The 26623-nt window shown below is 41.9% G+C and overlaps 1 protein-coding gene across 1 annotated transcript in view; it reads left to right on the top strand.

The window, feature by feature from the left end:
- Positions 1 to 26623, top strand: part of dph6 (diphthamine biosynthesis 6) — a 131971-nt gene that overhangs the window by 36419 nt on the left and 68929 nt on the right. Inside the window, exon 5 of the mRNA XM_063007392.1 lies at positions 7157 to 7275. Within this exon, the coding sequence (XP_062863462.1) occupies positions 7157 to 7275 (119 nt within the window). The remainder of the gene's footprint in view (positions 1 to 7156; positions 7276 to 26623) is intronic.

Raw genomic sequence — 26623 nt, 5'->3', positions numbered from 1 at the left:
CATCACCTTTACCTTCAGCTTCCTCAGCAAGGCAGCTGTCATCTTGGAGGTTGTGTTTGGGGTCGTTATCCTGTTGGAAAACTGCCATGAGGCCCAGTTTTCGAAGGGAGGGGATCATGCTCTGTTTCAGAATGTCACAGTACATGTTGGAATTCATGTTTCCCTCAATGAACTGCAGCTCCCCAGTGCCAGCAACACTCATGCAGCCCAAGACCATGATGCTACCACCACCATGCTTGACTGTAGGCAAGATACAGTTGTCTTGGTACTTCTCACCAGGGTGCCACCACACATGCTGGACACCATCTGAGCCAAACAAGTTTATCTTGGTCTCGTCAGACCACAGGGCATTCCAGTAATCCATGTTCTTGGACTGCTTGTCTTCAGCAAACTGTTTGCGGGCTTTCTTGTGCGTCAGCTTCCTTCTGGGATGACGACCATGCAGACCGAGTTGATGCAGTGTGCAGCGTATGGTCTGAGCACTGACAGGCTGACCTCCCACGTCTTCAACCTCTGCAGCAATGCTGGCAGCACTCATGTGTCTATTTTTTAAAGCCAACCTCTGGATATGACGCCGAACACGTGGACTCAACTTCTTTGGTCGACCCTGGCGAAGCCTGTTCCGAGTGGAACCTGTCCTGGAAAACCGCTGTATGACCTTGGCCACCATGCTGTAGCTCAGTTTCAGGGTGTTAGCAATCTTCTTATAGCCCAGGCCATCTTTGTGGAGAGCAACAATACTATTTCTCACATCCTCAGAGTTCTTTGCCATGAGGTGCCATGTTGAATATCCAGTGGCCAGTATGAGAGAATTGTACCCAAAACACCAAATTTAACAGCCCTGCTCCCCATTTACACCTGGGACCTTGACACATGACACCAGGGAGGGACAACGACACATTTGGGCACAATTTGGACATGTTCACTGTGGGGTGTACTCACTTATGTTGCCAGCTATTTAGACATTAATGGCTGTGAGTTGAGTTATTTTCAGAAGACAGTAAATCTACACTGCTATACAAGCTGTACACAGACTACTCTAAGTTATATCCAAGTTTCATGTCTATAGTGTTGTCCCATGAAAAGATATAATGAAATATTTGCAGAAATGTGAGGGGTGTACTCACTTTTGTGATACACTGTATATATATATATATATATATATATACAGTGTATCACAAAAGTGAGTACACCACTCACATTTCTGCAGATATTTAAGTATATCTTTTCATGGGACAACACTGACAAAATGACACTTTGACACAATGAAAAGTAGTCTGTGTGCAGCTTATATAACAGTGTAAATTTATTCTTCCCTCAAAATAACTCAATATACAGCCATTAATGTCTAAACCACCGGCAACAAAAGTGAGTACACCCCTTAGTGAAAGTTCCTGAAGTGTCAATATTTTGTGTGGCCACCATTATTTCCCAGAACTGCCTTAACTCTCCTGGGCATGGAGTTTACCAGAGCTTCACAGGTTGCCACTGGAATGCTTTTCCACTCCTCCATGACGACATCACGGAGCTGGCGGATATTCGAGACTTTGCGCTCCTCCACCTTCCGCTTGAGGATGCCCCAAAGATGTTCTATTGGGTTTAGGTCTGGAGACATGCTTGGCCAGTCCATCACCTTTACCCTCAGCCTCTTCAATAAAGCAGTGGTCGTCTTAGAGGTGTGTTTGGGGTCATTATCATGCTGGAACACTGCCCTGCGACCTAGTTTCCGGAGGGAGGGGATCATGCTCTGCTTCAGTATTTCACAGTACATATTGGAGTTCATGTGTCCCTCAATGAAATGTAACTCCCCAACACCTGCTGCACCCATGCAGCCCCAGACCATGGCATTCCCACCACCACGCTTGACTGTAGGCATGACACACTTATCTTTGTACTCCTCACCTGATTGCCGCCACACATGCTTGAGACCATCCGAACCAAACAAATTAATCTTGGTCTCATCAGACCATAGGACATGGTTCCAGTAATCCATGTCCTTTGTTGACATGTCTTCAGCAAACTGTTTGCGGGCTTTCTTGTGTAGAGACTTCAGAAGAGGCTTCCTTCTGGGGTGACAGCCATGCAGACCAATTTGATGTAGTGTGCGGCGTATGGTCTGAGCACTGACAGGCTGACCCCCCACCTTTTCAATCTCTGCAGCAATGCTGACAGCACTCCTGCGCCTATCTTTCAAAGACAGCAGTTGGATGTGACGCTGAGCACGTGCGCTCAGCTTCTTTGGACGACCAACTGAGTCTGTTCTGAGTGCACCCTGCTCTTTTAAAACGCTGGATGATCTTGGCCACTGTGCTGCAGCTCAGTTTCAGGGTGTTGGCAATCTTCTTGTAGCCTTGGCCATCTTCATGTAGCGCAACAATTCGTCTTTTAAGATCCTCAGAGAGTTCTTTGCCATGAGGTGCCATGTTGGAACTTTCAGTGACCAGTATGAGAGAGTGTGAGAGCTGTACTACTAAATTGAACACACCTGCGAGGTGTACTCACTTTTGTGATACACTGTATATATATCTACAGTGTATCACAAAAGTGAGTACACCCCTCACATTTCTGCAGATATTTAAGTATATCTTTTCATGGGACAACACTGACAAAATGACACTTTGACACAATGAAAAGTAGTCTGTGTGCAGCTTATATAACAGTGTAAATTTATTCTTCCCTCAAAATAACTCAATATACAGCCATTAATGTCCAAATCACCGGCAACAAAAGTGAGTACACCCCTAAGAGACTACACCCCTAAATGTCCAAATTGAGCACTGCTTGTCATTTTCCCTCCAAAATGTCATGTGACTCGTTAGTGTTACTAGGTCTCATGTGTGCATAGGGAGTAGGTGTGTTCAATTTAGTAGTACAGCTCTCACACTCTCTCATACTGGTCACTGAAAGTTCCAACATGGCACCTCATGGCAAAGAACTCTCTGAGGATCTTAAAAGACGAATTGTTGCGCTACATGAAGATGGCCAAGGCTACAAGAAGATTGCCAACACCCTGAAACTGAGCCGCAGCACAGTGGCCAAGATCATCCAGCGTTTTAAAAGAGCAGGGTCCACTCAGAACAGACCTCGCGTTGGTCGTCCAAAGAAGCTGAGTGCACGTGCTCAGCGTCACATCCAACTGCTGTCTTTGAAAGATAGGCGCAGGAGTGCTGTCAGCATTGCTGCAGAAATTGAAAAGGTGGGGGGTCAGCCTGTCAGTGCTCAGACCATACGCCGCACACTACATCAAATTGGTCTGCATGGCTGTCACCCCAGAAGGAAGCCTCTTCTGAAGTCTCTACACAAGAAAGCCCGCAAACAGTTTGCTGAAGACATGTCAACGAAGGACATGGATTACTGGAACCATGTCCTATGGTCTGATGAGACCAAGATTAATTTGTTTGGTTCAGATGGTCTCAAGCATGTGTGGCGGCAATCAGGTGAGGAGTACAAAGATAAGTGTGTCATGCCTACAGTCAAGCATGGTGGTGGGAATGCCATGGTCTGGGGCTGCATGAGTGCAGCAGGTGTTGGGGAGTTACAATTCATTGAGGGACACATGAACTCCAATATGTACTGTGAAATACTGAAGCAGAGCATGATCCCCTCCCTCTGGAAACTGGGTCGCAGGGCAGTGTTCCAGCATGATAATGACCCCAAACACACCTCTAAGACGACCACTGCTTTATTGAAGAGGCTGAGGGTAAAGGTGATGGACTGGCCAAGCATGTCTCCAGACCTAAACCCAATAGAACATCTTTGGGGCATCCTCAAGCGGAAGGTGGAGGAGCGCAAAGTCTCGAATATCCGCCAGCTCCGTGATGTCGTCATGGAGGAGTGGAAAAGCATTCCAGTGGCAACCTGTGAAGCTCTGGTAAACTCCATGCCCAGGAGAGTTAAGGCAGTTCTGGGAAATAATGGTGGCCACACAAAATATTGACACTTCAGGAACTTTCACTTAGGGGTGTACTCACTTTTGTTGCTGGTGGTTTAGACATTAATGGCTGTATATTGAGTTATTTTGAGGGAAGAATAAATTTACACTGTTATATAAGCTGCACACAGACTACTTTTCATTGTGTCAAAGTGTCATTTTGTCAGTGTTGTCCCATGAAAAGATATACTTAAATATCTGCAGAAATGTGAGGGGTGTACTCACTTTTGTGATACACTGTGTATATATACAGTGTATCACAAAAGTGAGTACACCCCTCACATTTCTGCAGATATTTAAGTATATCTTTTCATGGGACAACACTGACAAAATGACATTTTGACACAATGAAAAGTAGTCTGTGTGCAGCTTATATAACAGTGTAAATTTATTCTTCCCTCAAAATAACTCAATATACAGCCATTAATGTCTAAACCATCGGCAACAAAAGTGAGTACACCCCTAAGAGACTACACCCCTAAATGTCCAAATTGAGCACTGCTTGTCATTTTCCCTCCAAAATGTCATGTGACTCGTAAGTGTTACTAGGTCTCAGGTGTGCATAGGGAGCAGGTGTGTTCAATTTAGTAGTACAGCTCTCACACTCTCTCATACTGGTCACTGAAAGTTCCAACATGGCACCTCATGGCAAAGAACTCTCTGAGGATCTTAAAAGACGAATTGTGGCGCTACATGAAGATGGCCAAGGCTACAAGAAGATTGCCAACACCCTGAAACTGAGCTGCAGCACAGTAGCCAAGATCATCCAGCGTTTTAAAAGAGCAGGGTCCACTCAGAACAGACCTCGCGTTGGTCGTCCAAAGAAGCTGAGTGCACGTGCTCAGCATCACATCCAACTGCTGTCTTTGAAAGATAGGCGCAGGAGTGCTGTCAGCATTGCTGCGGAGATTGAAAAGGTGGGGGGTCAGCCTGTCAGTGCTCAGACCATAAGCTGCACACTACATCAAATTGGTCTGCATGGCTGTCACCCCAGAAGGAAGCCTCTTCTGAAATCTCTACACAAGAAAGCCCGCAAACAGTTTGCTGAAGACATGTCAACAAAGGACATGGGTTACTGGAACCATGTCCTATGGTCTGATGAGACCAAGATTAATTTGTTTGGTTCAGATGGTCTCAAGCATGTGTGGCGGCAATTAGGTGAGGAGTACAAAGATAAGTGTGTCATGCCTACAGTCAAGCATGGTGGTGGGAATGCCATGGTCTGGGGCTGCATGAGTGCAGCAGGTGTTGGGGAGTTACATTTCATTGAGGGACACATGAACTCCAATATGTACTGTGAAATACTGAAGCAGAGCATGATCCCCTCCCTCCGGAAACTGGGTCGCAGGGCAGTGTTCCAGCATGATAATGACCCCAAACACACCTCTAAGACGACCACTGCTTTATTGAAGAGGCTGAGGGTAAAGGTGATGGACTGGCCAAGCATGTCTCCAGACCTAAACCCAGTAGAACATCTTTGGGGCATCCTCAAGCGGAAGGTGGAGGAGCGCAAAGTCTCGAATATCCGCCAGCTCCGTGATGTCGTCATGGAGGAGTGGAAAAGCATTCCAGTGGCAACCTGTGAAGCTCTGGTAAACTCCATGCCCAGGAGAGTTAAGGCAGTTCTGGAAAATAATGGTGGCCACACAAAATATTGATACTTCAGGAACTTTCACTAAGGGGTGTACTCACTTTTGTTGCCGGTGGTTTAGACATTAATGGCTGTATATCGAGTTATTTTGAGGGAAGAATAAATTTACACTGTTATATAAGCTGCACACAGACTACTTTTCATTGTGTTAAAGTGTCATTTTGTCAGTGTTGTCCCATGAAAAGATATACTTAAATATCTGCAGAAATGTGAGGGGTGTACTCACTTTTGTGATACACTGTATATATATATATATATACTGTATATATATATATATATATATGTATATATATATATATATCTCCCGGATGTGGGGAAAACAGTAAAGGTGGACTCATCAGAGAACAATACATGTTTCACATTGTCCACAGCCCAAGATTTGCGCTCCTTGCACCATTGAAACCGACGTTTGGCATTGGCACGAGTGACCAAAGGTTTGGCTATAGCAGCCCGGCCGTGTATATTGACCCTGTGGAGCTCCCGACGGACAGTTCTGGTGGAAACAGGAGAGTTGAGGTGCACATTTAATTCTGCCGTGATTTGGGCTGCCGTGGTTTTATGTTTTTTGGATACAATCCGGGTTAGCACTCGAACAGCCCTTTCAGAGAGCTTCCTCTTGCGTCCACAGTTAATCCTGTTGGATGTGGTTTGTCCTTCTTGGTGGTATGCTGACATTACCCTGGATACCGTGGCTCTTGATACATCACAAAGACTTGCTGTCTTGGTCACAGATGCACCAGCAAGACGTGCACCAACAATTTGTCCTCTTTTGAACTCTGGTATGTCACCCATAATGTTGTGTGCATTGCAATATTTTGAGCAAAACTGTGCTCTTATCCTGCTAATTGAACCTTCACACTCTGCTCTTACTGGTGCAATGTGCAATTAATGAAGATTGGCCACCAGACTGGTCCAATTTAGCCATGAAACCTCCCACACTAAAATGACAGGTGTTTCAGTTATTTTGTCCAACCCCTGTATATATATATATATATTCTGCACTTTTATATTTTGGTTGGAAACGGTGAGGGCGGAAGGAGTAGTAATTGGTCATGTCTGAGCGAGCTTATAGACCGAATTTAGCACCATCTGATTTCCACCTTTTTGGACGCTCAAAGAAGCTTTAAGGGGAAGAAGATTTTCATGTGATGATGATGTGAAAGCAGCAGTGCATCAGTGGCTACGCCCTCAACCAAAAACATTTTTTGCATTAAAAAGTTGGTATGATGCTGGAAAAATGCATTGGAAGGTGACAGTGTAGAAAAGTGATGTCATTTTTTTTTTTTTTTTTATTCTTAATAAAACTGTGGAACCCTTGTGTGTGTATATATACTGTGTGTGTATATATATATATATATATATATATATATATATATATATATATATATATATATATATATATATATATATATATATATATATAATTCTATTTATGTAGAAATATTTCAATTTTTTTTCTTTAATTATTTTTTTATTGTGTTCAGAATGCTTGAGCAAACGTCTCTGTACATTTTCCACATGGTGTTTTTTCTGTTTCTGAGCTGTCTATTTTTTTCTGTTCCTTTCTCACGTAGATGTTCCAGGTTGCAGCTCCGGCCGCTGGCCTACCTGTGGCGCAGGGAGCAAGCGGATCTTCTCAGTGAGATGATTTCCTGTGGTCTTGAAGCGATCCTCATCAAGGTGGCAGCATACGGTGGGTGAGATTCTGAGGTTAATATTAGCACTGTACAGCTGTAGAACTAAAGAACTGAAGAACTTGTACCATTCTGCCTGCAAGCTTCTGCTCAGGGCGACGGATAAGTAGAGAATCCCGTACTAAAGCCTGAATCATCAATCAGAGCTTAGCAGAAGTGGTAACATGCTAGCTGGGACAAAAGCGATGAAGCAGAGCACAATGGGAGTCGATAAGAAGGTGAATCTCGGCAGTTGAAGGGAAAGCACAGATGAACGCTGCCACATTAATGAAAGCTCTCGGTAATTGCCTGCCGTTTCATTGTTTGGAAGCCAAGGTGTGTTTTGGGCTGATGCATACCTCAAAACTCGCAGGGCGTGTTGTTCAGATTAAAATCTTCTGTGTCTCATTTAAGCCGGTAAATGACAGGGTGATTGAGAGAAGGTTCGTTTTTTTTGTCACCTGTCTGTTGCTCTCTGCACTGCCCCAGGCCAGATCCATATCAGCTTTCTCACTAAGAACTGATGAGAAAAGTTTTCTCTGTCGCGACTAGTTCTCTCGCTGTGTTACGTGTATCTGCTTGACAGCAAAGTTGCTCGACAGGAGAAAGTGATAATTAGGTTGCAAATGGTTCTTTTATTCGAAAGCTGCTTGTAGCAATAAATCATGATCAGAACGGCGTCTCTGTGCAGCAACAAGCTGTTTGTCACCTTCAGTCAGTTACTTGTAAAAAAAACAGTCTTGATCTGTTTTCTAAAAACCAATATTTAATTTACGGCCTTTGTGATTTAGAGTCGTATTTTAATCACCAGTTATGGATTCTTTCATGAAACATAATTAATGAGTGTGAGATTAGTTGGCCAATTTAGTAGAACTTTGCTAACAAACTTTATATGTGAAAACATCATGTAAGGATCCAATAAGGTCAAAAAATAAATACGTTTGTCTCTGCTTTTTTCACTTTATCTGCCTTGATTCTTCTGGAAGGCGTTTCTCTTGTTTTGAAACATCAAAACTAGAAAAAAAATCAAAGGCATTGACCTTTGACAAGGCTAGGCTCACAGTCAGCATTCTGATCCATCCCCAAAGTGTTAAATGCAGTTTAGGTCTGTGTTCTGTTCAGGTCGGTTCAGCTCAAGTACAGATATGTTGGCAATACCCTGGACAGGGTGCCAATTCATCTCAGGGTTTTGGCAATCCTGTCCTCACACATAAGACAAAGCCAATCATGTCTGACTAGACGCCCGACCGGCTGAAAGCTTCTGAGATTCGAACCTGGGCTAGCATGATTGCAACAGAATAGGGCTTGCTGCTGCCACAATAGATGTAAGAGGATATCATTATAGGCTTGGATTACGAATTTTAGGGGGGGCATGCAAAAACAGAGGAGGAGATGCTCCTCTCAGGTGAGGACCAAACCCAGGTCCCCAAAAGCCTGGAGCTATATAGTGCTAGTATTGGACTAGTAATTGAAAGGTTGCTGGTTTAAGCCCCACCACTGCCAGGTTGCCACTGTTGGGCCCATGAGCAAGGTCCTTAACCCTCAATTGCTTAGACAATATACTGTCACAGTACTGTAAGTCGCTTTGGATAAAAAGCGTCTGCTAAATACCAAATGTAAATGTAAAATGTTCCCTTTTTTTAATGCACTTTCTCCCCATTTTCCTCCCGATTTAGCGCACTCAGTTTTGTCTTCCGCTGCATCCGAGGAGAGCACGTCGCTGTGCACGTGTCTCGTCACGTCGCTGTACATCCCTCCTCTTCTCGCCCCTGCATTCTGCACAGGTGTCTCTTCCGCCAATCAGGGTCCTTACACAGCGTATGAAGACCCACCCACACATAGTCCTGCCCCCACCCTGCAGATACAGTGGCCAAATAGTACCTGATGCAGGCACTGGCAATTATTATGCCTGCCAGATGGCGCCCAGCCGATCGGTGGCAACACCGAGTTTCGATCCGAGGAGTTCAGAAACTCGTGCTGGTGTGCTAGCGGAATATCCTGCTGCGCCACCTGGGCGCCCGTAAAATGCTCTCGTTAGAGGATACGAGTACTGGAGACCCTGCCTTTAACTGTCTGTGTGGAGTTTTGGCATGTTCGGCTTGATTGAGTGAACAAGTGAGAGAGAGAGAGAGAGAGAGAGAGAGAGAGTGTTACTTTGTTACTTTCAAGTTAAGTAATGTAAAGTTTTTATTTAGTTTGTTTTTACTTGCAGATTCCTCCTGAGATTCTTAAAAGCCTTTCAAATCATCAGCAATCTGTTATTGGTTTATTATTAGCAGAACAGTGTGGCATTTATCTCTTTTTTTAACGCCCTCTTCTTTACAAAAGGGGAATGAGGGTTTTTATTCTGGTACTTGGAGAGCATTTTTCCGTCTATAAAAGCAGATAATTCTGTGCTTGGATATGAGTGATGGCACTGTGCTGTGTTTCAACCTTCCGGCGTGAACACAAAGTAGGAGCAGAAGGAGGGTAATTATGCTGATGAGATTGTTTTGGTTTTGCTCTTGAGCACAAAGGCTCTTTGTGTGTGTTGCAGGAATGTCGAAATCACCCAACACTGAGCAGCTTTCCAAATCAGCCCCAAGCTACACACATGCCCTGCTCACCTCACTCTCTGACAAACTGGCTCCTGAAAGCAAATTCCCAGCATTTCTGGAAGCTCATAATTAGAAAGGAAAACTAGGGTAGCTGACTTTGTGTGAGTTCTCACCTCGGCTAACAGGTAGACGAGTGAGATGTTATCTCCGCCGACTCCTCGCCTGGCCCCCGGGCGTCTGTAATTACAAATGAGAGAACGGAATGGTCTCGGGGTGCCGCGGGGCCAGCGGGCCCAACCGCTTTAATTGTAGCTTTCATCAGAGCGAGCCTGAGGAGCTGGGCGGATTGTGTGCAGGTATTGGGTGACAGAAAGGCGGTCTGAACCACCAGCTCAGGACCACTCAGACCTCAGGTAAACTTCCTTTTTCAGCTTGAGGAGCCAGGCCCAAATAGGAAATGACGTCATTTGCTTTGATTCTTTTCTCTGCTGACCTAATGCCACTCTTTTAACATAATCTTGATTGTATTAATTTGTATAAAATGTAACATTTTCAGTAACACTCAGTGGTAATGGCCAGTGATAGCTCAGTGGTTAAGGTACTGGACTAGTAAACAGAAGGTTGCCGGTTCAAGACCCGCCACCACCAAGTTGCCACTGTTGGGTCCCTGAGCAAGGCCCTTAACCCTCAGTTGCTCATTGTGTGTAAGTCGCTTTGGATAAAAGCGTCTGCTAAATGCTGAAAATGTAAATGTAATGTTTATAGTGCTACATGACATGTTTAGATTTTTCACATCATTTGCCAACAGCATTGAATCACTTTGTTATTTATATTAATTTATAAACTATATAAATTAATATAATAAAATAAATTATATTATTTCATATTATTTTTTATTTTTTATATATGTTTTACTACCACTTTGTCCTGGTCAGGGTCACGGTAGGTCTTGCCTGGCCTCCTTTGAATCTCTGGGCACAATGCATTAACGCACCCCAGACAGGCTGAATGTAAAGGTCAAGTGCAACAGGTCTAGGCCTTCTTGTTTGACATTAGCGCCTGACTCAATGAATGCTCTTATGACTGAATGGGCACAAATTCTCACAGACACACTCCAAATTGCTGTGGAAAGCTGTCCTTTTTTCCATAAGAAAACTACAGGCTGTTAAAAAAAAAAAAAAAAAAAAAAAAAGCAGGACCAGGGTGAAAAGTGTGACTCTATTTTAATTCACATGAATTTGAAATGATATGTCCAGCAAACTAATAGTTAGATCTCCACATACTTTTTTCTACTTTATTTATGCATTTTCTCCCTTAGCGGAACCCTTTTTTACCCATGCATTCTGCACAGGTGCCTCCCTATCTGCTAATCAGGGTCCTTACACAGCGTTTGAAAACCCCACCCACAAAGTTCGGTCATCCCGCCCTAGCAGAAACGTGTCTGCTGCAGGCATTATGCCCGCTAGATGGCGCCCAGCCGACCGGTGGCAACGCCGAGTTACGAACCAAGGAGTTCAGAATCTCAGCCAGCGGAATATCTGCTGCGCCACCTGGGCGCCAGATGTCCAGATACTTTTGACCATATATCATCACCATGTATCATCCGGCAGTCCTGAAAATCATGTCTGGTTTGTTTTAGGTTAAATACTGTAATGTAGGGGGAGGAAAATCAGTCTGGGTCTGTTTATCCAAAAAATTTGTTAGGCCCAGTATAGAGAAATCATCCAAAAAGAAATGTCTGCATCAATTTCTCCAAAATGCATTCATCCAAATTCTCACAGACACACTCCAAAATGTTGTGGGATGTTCTTTCATTTTCATAGTAATACTAGGAAGTATAGTATAATAGGGCAGCTTTAGCTCAGTGGTTAAGGTACTGAACTAGTAATCTAAAGGTCCCTGGTTCAAGCCCCACCATCGCCAAGTTTTGGTCATATAGTGCAGTGGTTCTCAAACTTTTTAGACCAAGTACCACCCATTATCAAACCAAAACTTCCAAGTACCACCTATGTTTCTCATCACAGAACCACATATGGCACAAATTAATTAGGTGTGTGTGTATACAGTATATTAGTGGTGGGAATTATGGCTTCTTGAAGGGAGCCGGATCTTTTGGCTCGGTTCCTTTTAAAGAGCCGTTCAAAGAAATGGCTCTTCGTTCTTCGGGAGGCGCTACTGGGTAAACTATAAGACACCCCCGATATTAATATCAAATTTTGCTACCTTGCCTTAAATGTATTCCTAATTCAAACAACACTTAAACGAGAAAAAAAAGTTACTTCAAAAGGAAAAAAACTACAGAGAAGAGACGTACTGTGGTTGCATCGCATTAAGTTTCAGAACAATCCTCTCTTGTGCAGAGATGTGACTGTGTTTGTTTCTGCTTTAAAACATAAGCGCCATGAAATAATCAGATTTAATACAATTAAACAAGTTTATAGTTTATTTCTCAATTATTTGCCATTATACTACTAGTTATCTCTCTCTGTGTGTGTGTGTGTGTGTGTGTGTGTGTGTGTGTGTGTGTGTGTGTCTCGCTCTCCGTGATACTGAAAGTGTTTCGGATTTGAATATCGACAATAAACAGCTCTTATTACAATTTACGATTAATTCCCTCTACTGATGTGAAGCTGAATGGGTGGATTACAGTCTAGAACTGCGCAGAAATAAAAGAGTCGGTTCCTTTCGTTCATTTCAAAGATCCGTTCAATAGAATCGGATCGTTCGCGAACGACCCATCATTACAGTGAGTGCGCGTGTTTAGCGGAGCAGCCTTGTGATGTCAGGAACGAGATCAGTGAGATTCAAACGCAGATCTGCTCTGACAAAAGCGAGAGAGCTACTGATCACTTTACTGATCACTTTTCTGAAATTTCGAGATGGAAACCGCGAACGTGAAGTATAGACGTAATGAAGTACGGTGGCTGCGTAGCCCCGAATATTTTTAAAAACACATTCGTTTTAATTAAACTGATTTTATTAAAACAGAATTATAAGAACTTTGAAACAGATTTTATTAGTAATTTCCACATTTTGTTTCATTTTTTTTTTATTTATAATTATTAAATTATTAATTTTTTCGGTGCATGTAATTACTTTTCCGAGATTATCTGGCGTACCACCTCGTGCTGCTTCACGTACCACCAGTGGTACGCGTACCACAGTTTGAGAACCACTGATATAGTGCAATCATGGCTGGATTACTGACCGGGCCAGGGCCCTTGAGGTCAGGGGGCCCCGGGGGGGCCCTGGCCCAAAACATTTTGCGATGCCTATCAACATTTATGATACAATATATTTTTATTTCCGAGGGCCCTCCATTTTAAGGATCCTCTGACTATTAGGGACTTTGACCCCAGGGCCTCTTGGGGGCCCTAGCCATGCTTTTGGGGCCCCTAGCCATGCTTTTGGGCCCTAGCCATGCTTTTGGGGGCCCTAGCCATGCTTTTGGGCCCTAGCCATGCTTTTGGGCCCCTTATGAAAATGGATGAGGCGTTGTGGCACTGCTCTGACTTCGACTTCTGGCTATTAGGGGTCCTAGGAAAGAGGGGGGCATATTTTTAGAGGGCCCTGGTTATGAGAGCCCCTACCAGAGGGCCCTAGAGAAGAGCAGGGCATACCATTAGAGGGCCCTTGATCACGAGGGCCCCTGCTATGGGGCCCTTGACTTCCATAGAAGTCGTTTACCATGTATGCGATTCAGGCCCTTACTTAATGTTTCTGAATTTGTATTGTTTCAAAATTATTATGTTCAATTTCTCTTAAGCGCAGAGACACAAATTAATTTAGCAATTTTGCAATTATTTACATTTAAGACAAGCAATTTCAAGCAGTTTGAATGCATACACACACTTAACTGAGCTATTTGATGTTCTTTTCATGCCTGACAATATGTCCAACAGTGAGCTCACTTTAAAGGCTAACTCACTCGCTGCAGCATATCCTTCAGATCTGAACATGAGCCTGGCAGATGAATTGATACAATACAAATCATTCATAACAGAAAAAGAAAAATGTCCTAGTAAAATGCTCAAAACCATGATAAATTTGAATTTACAGTCAACCTTTCCAAATGTCTACATAGCACTTAGACTTTTTTTGACTGTGCCTATCACAAATTGTGAAGGGGAGCGTTCATTCTCCAAACTGGCTCGTATTAAGAATGAACTCAGGATTAGGATGTGCCAAAACCACCTGAACTCACTGTCACTTTTGTGTTTTGGGGCACTCTTTGCCCAGGGGCCCAGACTATCCTTAATCCGTCCTTGAGTGCAATTATTACATTGTTTCTTAAAGTATAAAAAAGCTATAAATTGTACAGCAGTACTTTTTACTAAAACTCCTTTTTTACCATTTTATCATCATCAGTGACCACTCAATCCTTGCATGAATAAATCATCTTAACTTGGTGCCAATATTACCTACTGAGTTCCAAACTGCCTATAGAAGCAATAACTGCACAAATACTGTTCAGAAATTATGGACTGTGGTAGTGTAAAGCAGGGGTTTTCAACCTTTTTAGGCATGCGCCCCCCCCTTCGTGTGCCGAGCACGACTTGAGCCCCTGACACCACGCCCCCCTCCCCTTGGTGGAACAGCACTCGGTCGCGTGCCTGCCGCATCCTCCGCCAGTCTCGTGTGCCACCGGTTCATAATAATAATCTTGTAGTGACCCCCCCCCCGGACAGCCGCTCGCGCCACACAGGTTGAAGACCCCTGGTGTAAAGCACACCACTACTGTTTTTCCCCCTTTTGCACCCTATTCAGTTTTGGTCACTTGGAACTTCTGGATCTCTCCCTCATTGCTGCCGCCGCCCCCACTTCCGATTGAAGAGAGCTGAGGCTGTCACACATCCCCTCAGACACACACACAGCCACCGATCACTTCTTTTCACCTGCTAGAGGCGGGGTCTAACAGAGCGCAGTATCTAGTGTGGAGAGCCATGCACTGCCGTCCACAATCAAGCCAATACTAATAGGACATTTTTAGCTCAGTGGTTAAGGTAGTGAACTAGTAATCTGAAGGTCTCTGGTTTAAAATCCACCATCACTAAGTTACTATGGTTGGGCCCTTGAGCAAAGCTCCTTACCCCTTAATTGCTTTCATTGTATTAGCTGCATGTGTAAGTCACATTAGATAAAAGTGTCTTCTAAATGAAAGAAGTGTAAATTTATTAATGCCCATGGTTTTAAAATGGGATGTTCTGCAAGCTCATGGTCAGGTGTCCACATATTTTCGGCATTATAGTGCAATTTTTTACATTGTTTTAAATAAAAAAAAAGTTAAAGCTGTAAATAAAACAGCAATTTTTAGAAATTCTCAAAAGTAAAACTTATATCAACAAGAATCTTTTTTAGAACCATTTTTAACATCATCAGTGACCCTGATTTAAAAATGTGGAATTTTAATCATGCTGGTTTTAAATAATGAAGATTATTTAAAATGATTGGGATTAGGTGATTATTAATACAGTTTACTGCAGAGGGAGGTTACTGTGAGTCCAAACCTATAAAGAAGAATCATTGCAGAGCTGTAAGGGAGCTCAGACTCACACTAACCCGCTTCCGGCTGGTGCAGCTGTAGATCACATCATTCAGAAACAGCTGCCCACACAGCGCGACTACGTGAATGTGAACTTGTTGATGTGTTGAAGCTTTGTTGAAGCGGCGCACGTTCGCTGCAGAGAGCCCGAGCGGCCCTTTACGTTTTCGCTCGTCGTCCCCTCGCACACCGATGTTGGTAATTGGCTAGACAAACTGGCAGCATCAAAAGCATCATGTAATTAGTTAATTGCTGGGTTTGTTGGGGTGAAGAGATGTTGAAGAGATGCCCAGATGCTGTGTTGTCTCCGGTAGTTAATTGGACATCAGCTCCAGCAGTGTGTGAAGTTGAGAGGTTTCTCATCACCGCTGCGTTACTTTTCTACTTTGCTTTCTACATTATCTTAATTAGCGATTTGCTGTTATTGGAATAGAGTTTTTCTGTTAATTTTCACTGATTGCTTTACGTAATGTTCTTACTTAATTGAAACTTATCTTGGACATTTAAACAACCTTTTAACGCATTACAAAGTACACTGCATAGCAAAAATATATGGACACCCCTTTTACCACAGTACTCTGAATGCTAGGTTTGGCTAATATATCTAGGCCTGTTGCTAGTACCTGTAGATGAATAGAAGTTATAGAATTTTCACAAACAAATGCTGGTTGGGAAATACTTTGTATTTTGCCCCGCCTCTGGTCAACTCTAGGAGCACTAGATGCTAAGTGGTGGGCCACACCATCTTCCAGACTGAGACCAATTAATCCTTGCTTGTAGAAATCATCTAAACTTGGTGCCAAACTTGGAGTTCCAAACTGCCTATAGATGCAATAACTGCACAAATACTGTTTAGAAATGATTGACTGTTGTAGTGTAAAGCACATCACCACTGTTTTCCCACTTTTTGCACCCTATGGACCATGTCATGGACAGTTGGAACTTTTGAATCTTTCCTTCATCGATTCCGCCAGCCTCACTTTCGACCGAGCAGAGCCAAGGCTGTCACGCATCCTTTGCGACATACACACAGCCGCCAATCTCTTCTTTTCACCTGCTAGAGGCAGGGTCTAACAGAGCGCAGTAACTTCTGCAGAGAGCCACGCACTGCCCCTGTGCAGGTGCCCTGACCGGTCAGCAGAGGCCGCACTTACACGAGAGGAGGGATCCTGTTTCAGACATTGTCCCTCTCTTACAGACACACCCAATTATGTGTCCATGCAGGTGCCTGGTTGGCTGATAGCAGATCTAAGATTGGAACTCGAGATCTTAAGATCTCAGCGCTGGTGGGCTAGTGTGTTTTACTGCTAAGCCACTCGAGCACCAACCACTAGTGGATTCGGGGAGATGAATTAGAAATAAACTGTCTGACTCAAAGACTAAACTGCTAACCAGACTCTCATCCGATATGTTCAGGAACTGCTGAGAACACTTTTAAAGTATAAAACCCTAATTGCAAGCCAGACCTCCTCCAAATGATTGTGGAACGCCTTCCCAAAGGAGTGGAGGCTGTTATAGCTTGTAAAAAAAAGGAGGGAGGGGATTGTGTTTTAATGCACATTGTTTTGAAATATGATGTCCACCAAGCTGATGCTCAGATATCTACATACTTTCATACATCATCACCGTGTATCCTCCGGCAGTCCTAAAACCAAACCGTGTCTGGTTCGGCTCAGGTTAAGTACTGTAATGTAAGGTGAGGAAGAAAAACAAAGTCTGGGTCTGTTTTCCAAAGTTCGCCCTGGGCCCGGTGTAAAGAAGTCGTCCTGAAAGCAACGCCTGCATCCATTTAATTAACAAGTGCACTTTAAAGCTGTCATTGCAGTCTTTGTGTGTCTGTCCAAATTACTCAGAGGGACAGGATCATAATTTGCTGTTGACATTTGTGGGACAGCCCGCACTAAAACGTTGATGGGTACAATTTAAGTAGCATTAGCTGAGCAAAATGACAGTCAGTGAAGAAGTGCGCCCTCAGGTTGTTCCAGTCAACCTTGGCCCGGGTCACCCTGCCTCGGGTCCCTCTGACTAATGCTTTAAAATCCCCGCATGTAAAGTGATGAAGGATTAGTCAGCCAGACATGCCCAGTAATCTGCGCAGAGTTTGGAAAGCCGCATTTCTTCCTGAGCTAAGGCGATCTGCATTTAGTCAGATTTTGGATTTTCGGGATGCGCCGGTTTTGCTCGCTGTATGTTTTCTGATAGCGGTTTGCATTAGACCTGAACAAAAAGGATTAAGGCCTTTTAGTTCTGCCTGATAAGCATCAGATGAGGATATAATTGCGTGCATGTTCTTTATTTCCTTCACTGGATAAAAAAAAAAGAAAAGATTACATCCTCACTGCGTCTGAAGCGTATTCATCACGTGTCTCTTATTTCTGCAGAGCCTTTGAATTTCAGATAAGAGCCGGAGCAAATTTTCAGCTACACCTTAATCTTACCGATCTCCTATCTGTACCTGCTTTCTCTCCTCCTACCCAACCTCCATTTTTTCTTCTCTTTATGAGATGGGCTGATAATAAAGAGTTATTGTTTTCACCGAGGTCTTTGAGAGCATTGTTCAAAGCGTATAGCAGCTCACCTTCCAGCACGGGAGAGTTTTTTTCATGAATTTAAAAGCTAAAGTGTTACACGTCATGAATCCAATTTTCTCAGCTTTTCTCTCTAAAGGCAGGGATTAAATCCGAGCTGTCAGTCTGCTAGCCAGATCTTCAGACAACCTGCGTGAGGTTGATACTCCTGAGCGCTCTGACACTATCTTGAATCTTGCTGGCTTTCATTTAGCTCTCAGTTGCAGCCGAGTCGATTCTTACCAGATTTAGATTTAAATTAAAAACCAGTGCTTTTATGTAGTGATTAATCATAGCTGTTGCTATACACTGATTATCCTTGTTTCTACACACACTGTCCATTTTATCAGCTCCACTTACCATATAGAAGCACTTTGTAGTTCTACAATAATTGACTGTAGTTCATCTGTTTCTCTGCATGCTTTGTTAGCCCCCTTTCATGCTGTTCTTCAATGGTCAGGACTCTCCCAGGACCACCACAGAGCAGGTATTATTTGGGTGGTGGATCATTCTCAGCACTGCAGTGACACTGACATGATGGTGGTGTGTTAGTGTGTGTTGTGCTGGTATGAGTGGATAAGATAAAACAATGCTGATGGAGTTTTTAAACACCTCACTGTCACTGCTGGACTGAGAATAGTCCACCAACAAAAAATATCCAGCCAACAGCACTCCGTGGGCAGCATCCTGAGACCACTGATTAAGGTCTAGAAGATGACCAACTCAAACAGCAGCAATAGATGAGCGATCTTCTTTGACTTTACATCTTCAAGGTGGACCAACTAGGTAGGAGTGTCTAATAGAGTGGACAGTGAGTGGACACGGTATTTAAAAACTCCAGGAGCGCTGCTGTGTCTGATCCACTCATACCAGCACAACACACACTAACACACCACCACCATGTCATTGTCTCTGCAGTGCTGAGAATGATCCACCACCTAAATAATACCTGCTCTGTGGTGGTCCTGTGGGGGCCCTGACCATTGAAGAACAGGAGGAAAGCAGGCTAAAAAAGTATGTAGAGAAACAGATGAACTACAGTCAGTAATTGTAGAACTTCAAAGTGCTTCTATATGGTAAGTGGAGCTGATAAAATGGACAGTGAGTGTAGAAACAAGGAGGTGGTTTTAATGTTATGGCTGATCAGTCTATGTTGGTGTTAAAATGAAATAATGCTGCACTATGTGGACAAATGTATGTGGACACCCTTTCCAGTATTGAGTTTGCTGTTGCTAACAGGTTTAAAGAGTTCATTTTGCGTAAAAAAAAATAAAAATCATTGTTTTTAAATTTGTGCAAACATTTTGGGGAAGAGCCATTTCCTGTTCCTACATAACTGTGTCCTTGTGCGCAAAGTAAGTCCATAAAGACTTGGGTTAATGAGTTTGGTGTGGAAGAACTCCAGTGGCCAGCAAAGAGTCCTGATATCAACCCCCACTAAAATGAATTAAAACGTCGATTGGGAGCCAGGCCTTCACATTCAACACCGATGCCTGGCCTCACAAATGCCCATTTAAATGAAGGGGCAAAATTTCCACAGACACTCTCCAAGACGCACTCAAAGTCTGTGAAAAGCCTTTACAGGTGATTGGTGCTATAATTAGATGCAATGAGGTGGCACAACTCCATATAAATGCCAATGGGGGTGGTACAGGTGACTCAGTGAGTAGCACTGTCGCCTCACAGCAAGAAGGTCCTGGGTTTGATTTCTAGGTGGAGAGATCTGGGTCCTTTCTGTGTGGAGTTTGCATGTTCTCCCCGTGTCTGCGTGGGTTTCTTCCGGGAGCTCCGATTTCCTCCCACAGTCCAAAGACATGCAGTCAGGTTAATTGGAGATACAAAATTGTCCATGACTGTGTTTGACATTAAAACTTGTGAACAGATGAACCTTGTGTAACTACATGTTTTGTCATGAATGTAACCAAAGAGTGTAAAAACGTAAACATTACACGTTAGACATTAAAATCCTAATAAATAAATGCCCATGGATTTAAAATAGAATGTCTAACGACCCAATGATGTATGGCTTTCTGTTTGTGTAATAGAGTTTCAGGTTGCATTTCTTGATGCAGCGGTGGACTGTATTAGGTAACAATAGTTTTCCAAAGTACTCAGTGTTTATGTGGCTATATTTAGCACAGTAGCATAGGTTTCTCATGCCAATTCATCTGAGGGTTTGAACTTTCAACAGTGGTTTCTGGCCTTGTCCTACTCAGACCGAGATTTTTCTGGATTCCCTGAATGTTTTCACAATATAATACATGGTAGATGGTAAAAAAAACCCATCAATTATTTGCAATTTTGCATTGAGAAATGTTTTATTTTGAACTGATTGACAGTTCTCTTATGAAGTTTGGTACAAAGTTGTGAGTCACGACCCATTATTGCTTATATAGACTGATCTTTTGATGAATCCTCCTTTTATACCCAATCATGATTTGCTTATCTATTCCCTCACCAAAACACTGTAACTTTAACACTTAACTGTTATTTTTTCTCTGTCTCAACTTTTTTGGAATGTGTTGCAGGCATCACATTCCAAAATGTGCAGGCTGTTGTTCATACAGGGTGGGAGCCGGAGCTGGGACCTCATAACTGATGCAATTACGACCTCTGCTGGCTGATTGATGGTGCCTGCTCAGAGTTGAGGGATAGTGCGTTGATCTGGGTGTGGATCTCCGTGCACAAAGCTTATCCACATATGAACTCGCCTCGTGCAGGTGAAAAGATGCAGTCGGCTACTGCGCACGTGTCAGAGGGGGCGTGTGTCTCTCTGTTAAATATGTATGACAACCTATTATTGTCCAAAGTCAAATTTGCACTATAAAAGTGAAATCGGAGCTCCTGCAGTCGAGTTCTGCAAACAGCAATGCTTCCGAGTCCATTTCAGTGCAGTTCAATATGCTGGTTTGAAAGTTCACTGACTTTAATTGCTGTTTTATAGGCTCCTGGCTGAAAGCCTTTTAGAGCCAGGTCGTTTCTTTTGGGTTTCACTGGAGTGCTGTCTGTCTAAAGTGCACCGAGGCTGCGGCACTGGCGGATGAATTGAAGTGGGCTTATTTGCGTTTAATGTGGCATAATGGGCTGAGGTAATTGGCTTCAGGTCAGGTAATAACAGGTGCCGAGCGAAAAGAGCGAGAACGATGTGAACCTCGCGTGAGCGGATGAAGAGACTGGAGACGTATAGATCAAAGAGCACATTAGCCTTTTTATCTGACTGGCAGACGCTGTCTATTCACTGAACTTTAACGTAATGCTCAGCGTTTTTTTCCTAGTAGTATTGTTATGCCTCGGACATTCTTACAAACTCTGAGACCCTCAAAAAAGTTTTCATCTCACTTTTCAAAAACTTTAAAGAGCCAATGATGTTGCAGTAATTGACATTGTACAGCCATTGGAATCGGTTGATCTTTTTTTTTTGGCTCGGGTTTGAAAAACGCTGCAGTAGAGCTCCAGGTTTGTGTTTTGATTTTACACACATCGATCATGCATAACATTATGACCACCTTCCTAATATTGTGTTGGTCCCGCTTTTGCTGCCCCATACACAACAAACTGCAGTGCACTGTGTATTCTGACACCTTTCTATCAGAACCAGCATTAACTTCTTCAGCAATTTGAGCTACAGTAGCTCTCTGCTGGATCGGACCACACGGCCGGCCTTCGCTCCCTATGTGCATCAATGAGTTTTGACCGCCCATCACCCTGTCGCTGGTTTACCACTGTTCCTTCCTTGGAGCACTTTTGATAGATACTGACCACTGCAGACCGGGAACACCCCACAAGAGCTGCAGTTTTGGAGATGCTCTGACCCAGTCGTCTAGCCATCACAATTTGGCCCTTGTCAAACTCACTCAAACCCTTACGCTCGCCCATCTTTCCTGCTTGTAACACATCAACTTTGAGGATAAAATGTTCACTTGCTGCCTAATATATCCCACCCACTAACAGGTGCCGTGATAAAGACATAATCAGTGTTATTCACTTCACCCATCAGTGATCATAATGTTATGCCTGGTCGGTGTATAATATTTTGCTTTGATTGTCTGCAATTATGTGGATAGCTTAATGTGGGGCTAATGTTAAAAGAAAAAAAGGCCAAAACTAATTTTAACAAGGACATTAGGTGAGAATTATGGAAATTAAGCCTAGAAAAACAGTGAACAGTGGCAAGTGTGGTTTTCGGTAATCTGTTTAGTAATCTGTTCAACTGGATTACTGTTAATTAGTTCACTGCGCATTTAAATGCAGTTTAAGTCACATTACTACTTACATTCAAAATCATCAAATCGTGTGGGATGTTTTATTCAAGCGAACATTCCTAATGAACATATTAAAAAAAGCCCCCCCACGCAGCAAAATGAAGCCAATCATCGAAACTAGTTAAAAGGGCATGTCTAATTAAAAAGGTTATTGAATTTTAATGGTGTTCTCCTTATTACCTTTGTGCAGGGTTACGATCAGAGAGGAAGAGCAGATTAGATGTTCTCACACTAATTACTAGCTAAGTGCCCCAAGGGTAAGTTGGAGGACCCATCTTTTCCTTCCCCTGTAGGTCCTCCACTGTCTTTCTGCAGCATTTGAACGTCCTAGGACTTAGTGTGAAAGTTTGGAAATAACCTTTCTACAGCTAATCTTCTATCCCAGAGCCTCTGGTTATGAGGTAATAGAGAAATGTAACCCAGCCAGGTTAAGTAACACAATAGAATCTGAACTTTCCATTCCCTTTGTTTATACACTAAATGGCCAAAGATATGTGGACACCTGACCATAAACTTTTTAGGTATCCCATCCCAAAACCATAGTATAATAATATGAATTTGGCCCCCTTCGTAGATTGTTTGTAAAAATGTAATGTAAAAATGTTCTGTGTGTTTGCTACTTAGTAATTATCAGTTTCTCTAGTTTTCAGGTTGTAAAGATAATCAAAAGACCATCTAATAAATTGGCAGAAATGGAAACAAATCACTTTTTTTTCATGCCACTTGTGATTTTTCTCCAGGTGGATTTTATTTCAGTGTGACAGTTCTGTTGATTGCCATTACTTACCAGGTGACAGAAAAGGCTTTTGTTGTATATTGGTGGGGCTGCCTAGGATGGAGCATTTTTATTTAATGTTTGAGCTGCAAAGATATCGTCTCTCCCATATGGCATTAAATAAGGACCGGTAGGCTCTAAGGTTTCTATTTTTCAATGTTAATGTAAATTTTTTTTCAATTCAGTCATTGCTGGCTAGCACACACCAAATTTCATCTTATTCGACAAATGATAACTAACTACTTATGCTTTGATTTATAAATAAGACAGCAATGCTTCCTCCCAAACATGGCAGGAGGAAATCATGTGGGTTTTGTTAAAAAAGTATTTCCATATATCTTATTCCTATATATTATAGTTATAAGCTGTCATGGTTAAAACATTTCTTATATAACACACCACGTAAGCAGGAGGTTGTGTGATGAAATTGTATTATTTATTATTAGTATCAGAGGTAATGGTTGTTATTATTAGTAATTATTAATAGTATATTAATATTATACATGATAATTATCATTAGTATTTTTCTTGTTGTTATTATTTGCTATTATTATTATTATTTATATATTGATGATAATAAATAATATTTAGTTTTATTAATTAATTATTATTTTTAATTAATTAATTAATCAAATTAATTATGTTTATTATATTTAATTATTAAGTTGTAATTATTAGTATTATTATGATTCATTTTTATTATAATCATTAATATTATTATTTTTATATATTGATGATAATAATATTTAGTTTTATTAATTATTATTTGTAATTAATTAATTATTATTTTACTGTATTTATTATTAAGTTGTTGTTATTATTAATATTTATTATGGTTCATTTTATTATTATCATTAATATTATTATTATTATTATTTTTAGATATTGATAATTAATTATAATTATTAGGGATGCATCAATACCATTTTTTCCCAACCGAGTACGAGTACAAGTACATGTATTTTTGTACTCGCCGATACCGATACCGATACCTATTTAGAATGATGCAATTTGGAGCATTATGGAATAGTGTAGTTTTTAGTGTAAAATAGTGCAGTGGAACAGTTGCTTGGGTTGCCATCACTAATTGTAAAAAAAAAAAAAAAACACCATCATTAATAAACGCACGTAATTAACGTTGTGCACATCATACATGCGATGCGATTCTGCTGATTGAAATATTTACTTTAAAAGGATAATACAGTCCGATCCCATCTGAGCCGATTCTATCAGCACATACTGTACATTCGTGGTTCACCTCGGTAAATCGTAAACGACTCTGAGTCGGCTCCCGCTCTGTGTTAATCAGTATAATTAAGCCTGAGCTTTATAATGTAAGCGAGTCACACAAAATGTTCTGTAGTATTTGGTGTTTATTTACAACCACATCATTCATTATAACAGTAAACACGGAGAGATGACTGAGAAAAGAAACTTAAGCTGCGCTTAAAATGAGTCGACTCCTGAATCACTTGTATCGACACTGTGAACAGAGTATTAAAGACACACACACGTCCTATAACAGCGGTCGCTGCTTTTGTAACCGGTTATCTTCGCTGTTAGCTCTATTTTGAAGGGGGGTTTTTTTTCAAACGGAACTAAATAACATTAAACGTGCGTGTGAGCGTGGTCAGTGAGAATAATTCAATCTGTCTCCCGTGGGTGAAAAATGAATTGCTTTAGTTTTAGAAGTAAAAAAATCTCGCAATCTCGCAGTCAGGCACTCGCGCCCCCCCAGACAAGCACTGCCGCCCTACAGGTTAAAAATCCATCCTGTATCGGATGTTTAGTATCGGAGCCTCGTTTGCGAGTACGAGTACGAGTACGAGTTAATGAGCACGGTATCGGGCTAATACCCGATACTAGTATCGGTACTCATGCATCTCTAATCATTATAATAATATTTAGTTTTATTAATTAATTATTATTTGTAATTAATTTATTATTTTTATTATATTTAATTAATAAGTTGTTATTATTATTAATATTTATTATAAATAATTTTTATTATTATCATTAATATTATTATTATTATGTGCTTTCAAGTCAATTCTGACTCCTGGAGACCATATGGATAGTTTCTCAAGAACATCCTGTTTTCTGTTTGGGTCTTCAGGCTTCTTAATGGCTCATTTATAGTTCCTCTAATTGTATCCATCCGTCTTTTTGCTGGTTGTTTTTCTCCTCTTTTACCTTCAGCTCTTCCAAGCATAATTTTATTTTCTAATGAATTGGTTCCTCTCATAATGTGTCCAAAATAAGAGCGCCTCAGTTTGGTATCTGGGCTTTGAGGGGATTGGTTTAATTTGATATTTTTTAGTCTTTTTTGCCTGGCAAAATACTGTCAAAGGCATCAACTTTTTATTATCTAGCTTTCATGTCCATAAAGAAGCTTGGAGAAGACCCTAGTCTGAACAAAGTTCTGATCTTTCTGTCTCACTGTTTGAAGAGACAAATCATTAAATCTGCAGATTCCTTCATATTTGTTCTGCCAAGTACTAGTCTGTGTCGTATTTCCTGACTGCTGGATCCTTTGCTGTTTATAATTGATCCAAGTATAATTGATCACCAGTTGTGAAGTGAGGGGTTTTTCCTCTTACAGGGGGTAAAAGTGGCAGATGGATCCAGTGCCACCTGAAATAACTGAGCACAACGCAAGAATACACCCTGAAAGGTCTTGGAAGGTGGGAGAAAACTGATGGGAGTATTTTAGAGAAAACTGTGCATTTGGAAAACACACCACTGCTTTAGAAACAGTATTGGTGCTGTGTGGTACCCACTTTACCTGCTCCAGCACTATGGTTCCAGTTGCACCATCACACCAAAATGCATAACAATAACTAAAAAAAAGATGAAGCTGGGCTTAATATTTTTCATTAAATTTACATTTTTGGTATTTAGCAGGCACTTTTATCCAAAGCGACTTACAATTGTGACCACACACATTGCAAGCAATTGAGGGTTAAGGGCCTTGCAGTGGCAACCTATCAGATGTGGGGCTTGAACCAGCAACCTTACGATAACTAGCCCTGTACCTACTGCTGAGCTACCACTGCCTCATAAGTACACATACCATATTATAAACATGCAATAACAAACCATTTAATTGCTGTTATACGTATGACATCTTGTTGGTTACAGGCCGAGCGCTAAACATTGTGTGTAGTGTTACAGACTTGTGTGCTTTGAAGACAGTGTTTAGCTGGGTTGTGGTTTCTCGGGCAGTAAGTTTTGGCATAAAGAGCTTATGTGTTTGTTTATCAGGCAGGGGGACTTGTTTACAACAAAAGGGAGATGAGAACCAGGCGGGCGGTCGCGTATTGAACACATGCACAGTCAGTCAATGCTTTAAATCTAACATGACTGCGTTAAACACTTAACGTTTTTGCATATTGGATGAGTGGCTACAAATTCAGCTGGAAACTAGGGGAGCAATGAACATCCAGCATGTCATGATTACACTCGTTTTGTATTGAAAGCAGTTAAGCATGGCGGTGCATCGACAATTGACATTGTTTCTCTCCTTTTTCTATTCCTTTGTTTACTGAGCACATGTGGGATGCCTGACTCACTCGGCTGTGCCATATTTAAAGGGAAATACAAATAAACAGGAACTCTCCCCGAGTACACTCACAAAGGAAGCAGGCAGAACTCCGCTTTTAAGCCAGACTGAAAGCTGTTAACC

The sequence above is a fragment of the Trichomycterus rosablanca genome, chromosome 13, assembly GCF_030014385.1.
Source record: "Trichomycterus rosablanca isolate fTriRos1 chromosome 13, fTriRos1.hap1, whole genome shotgun sequence".
Lineage (NCBI taxonomy): Eukaryota > Metazoa > Chordata > Actinopteri > Siluriformes > Trichomycteridae > Trichomycterus > Trichomycterus rosablanca.
This window is presented reverse-complemented; position numbering and strand designations above follow the sequence as displayed.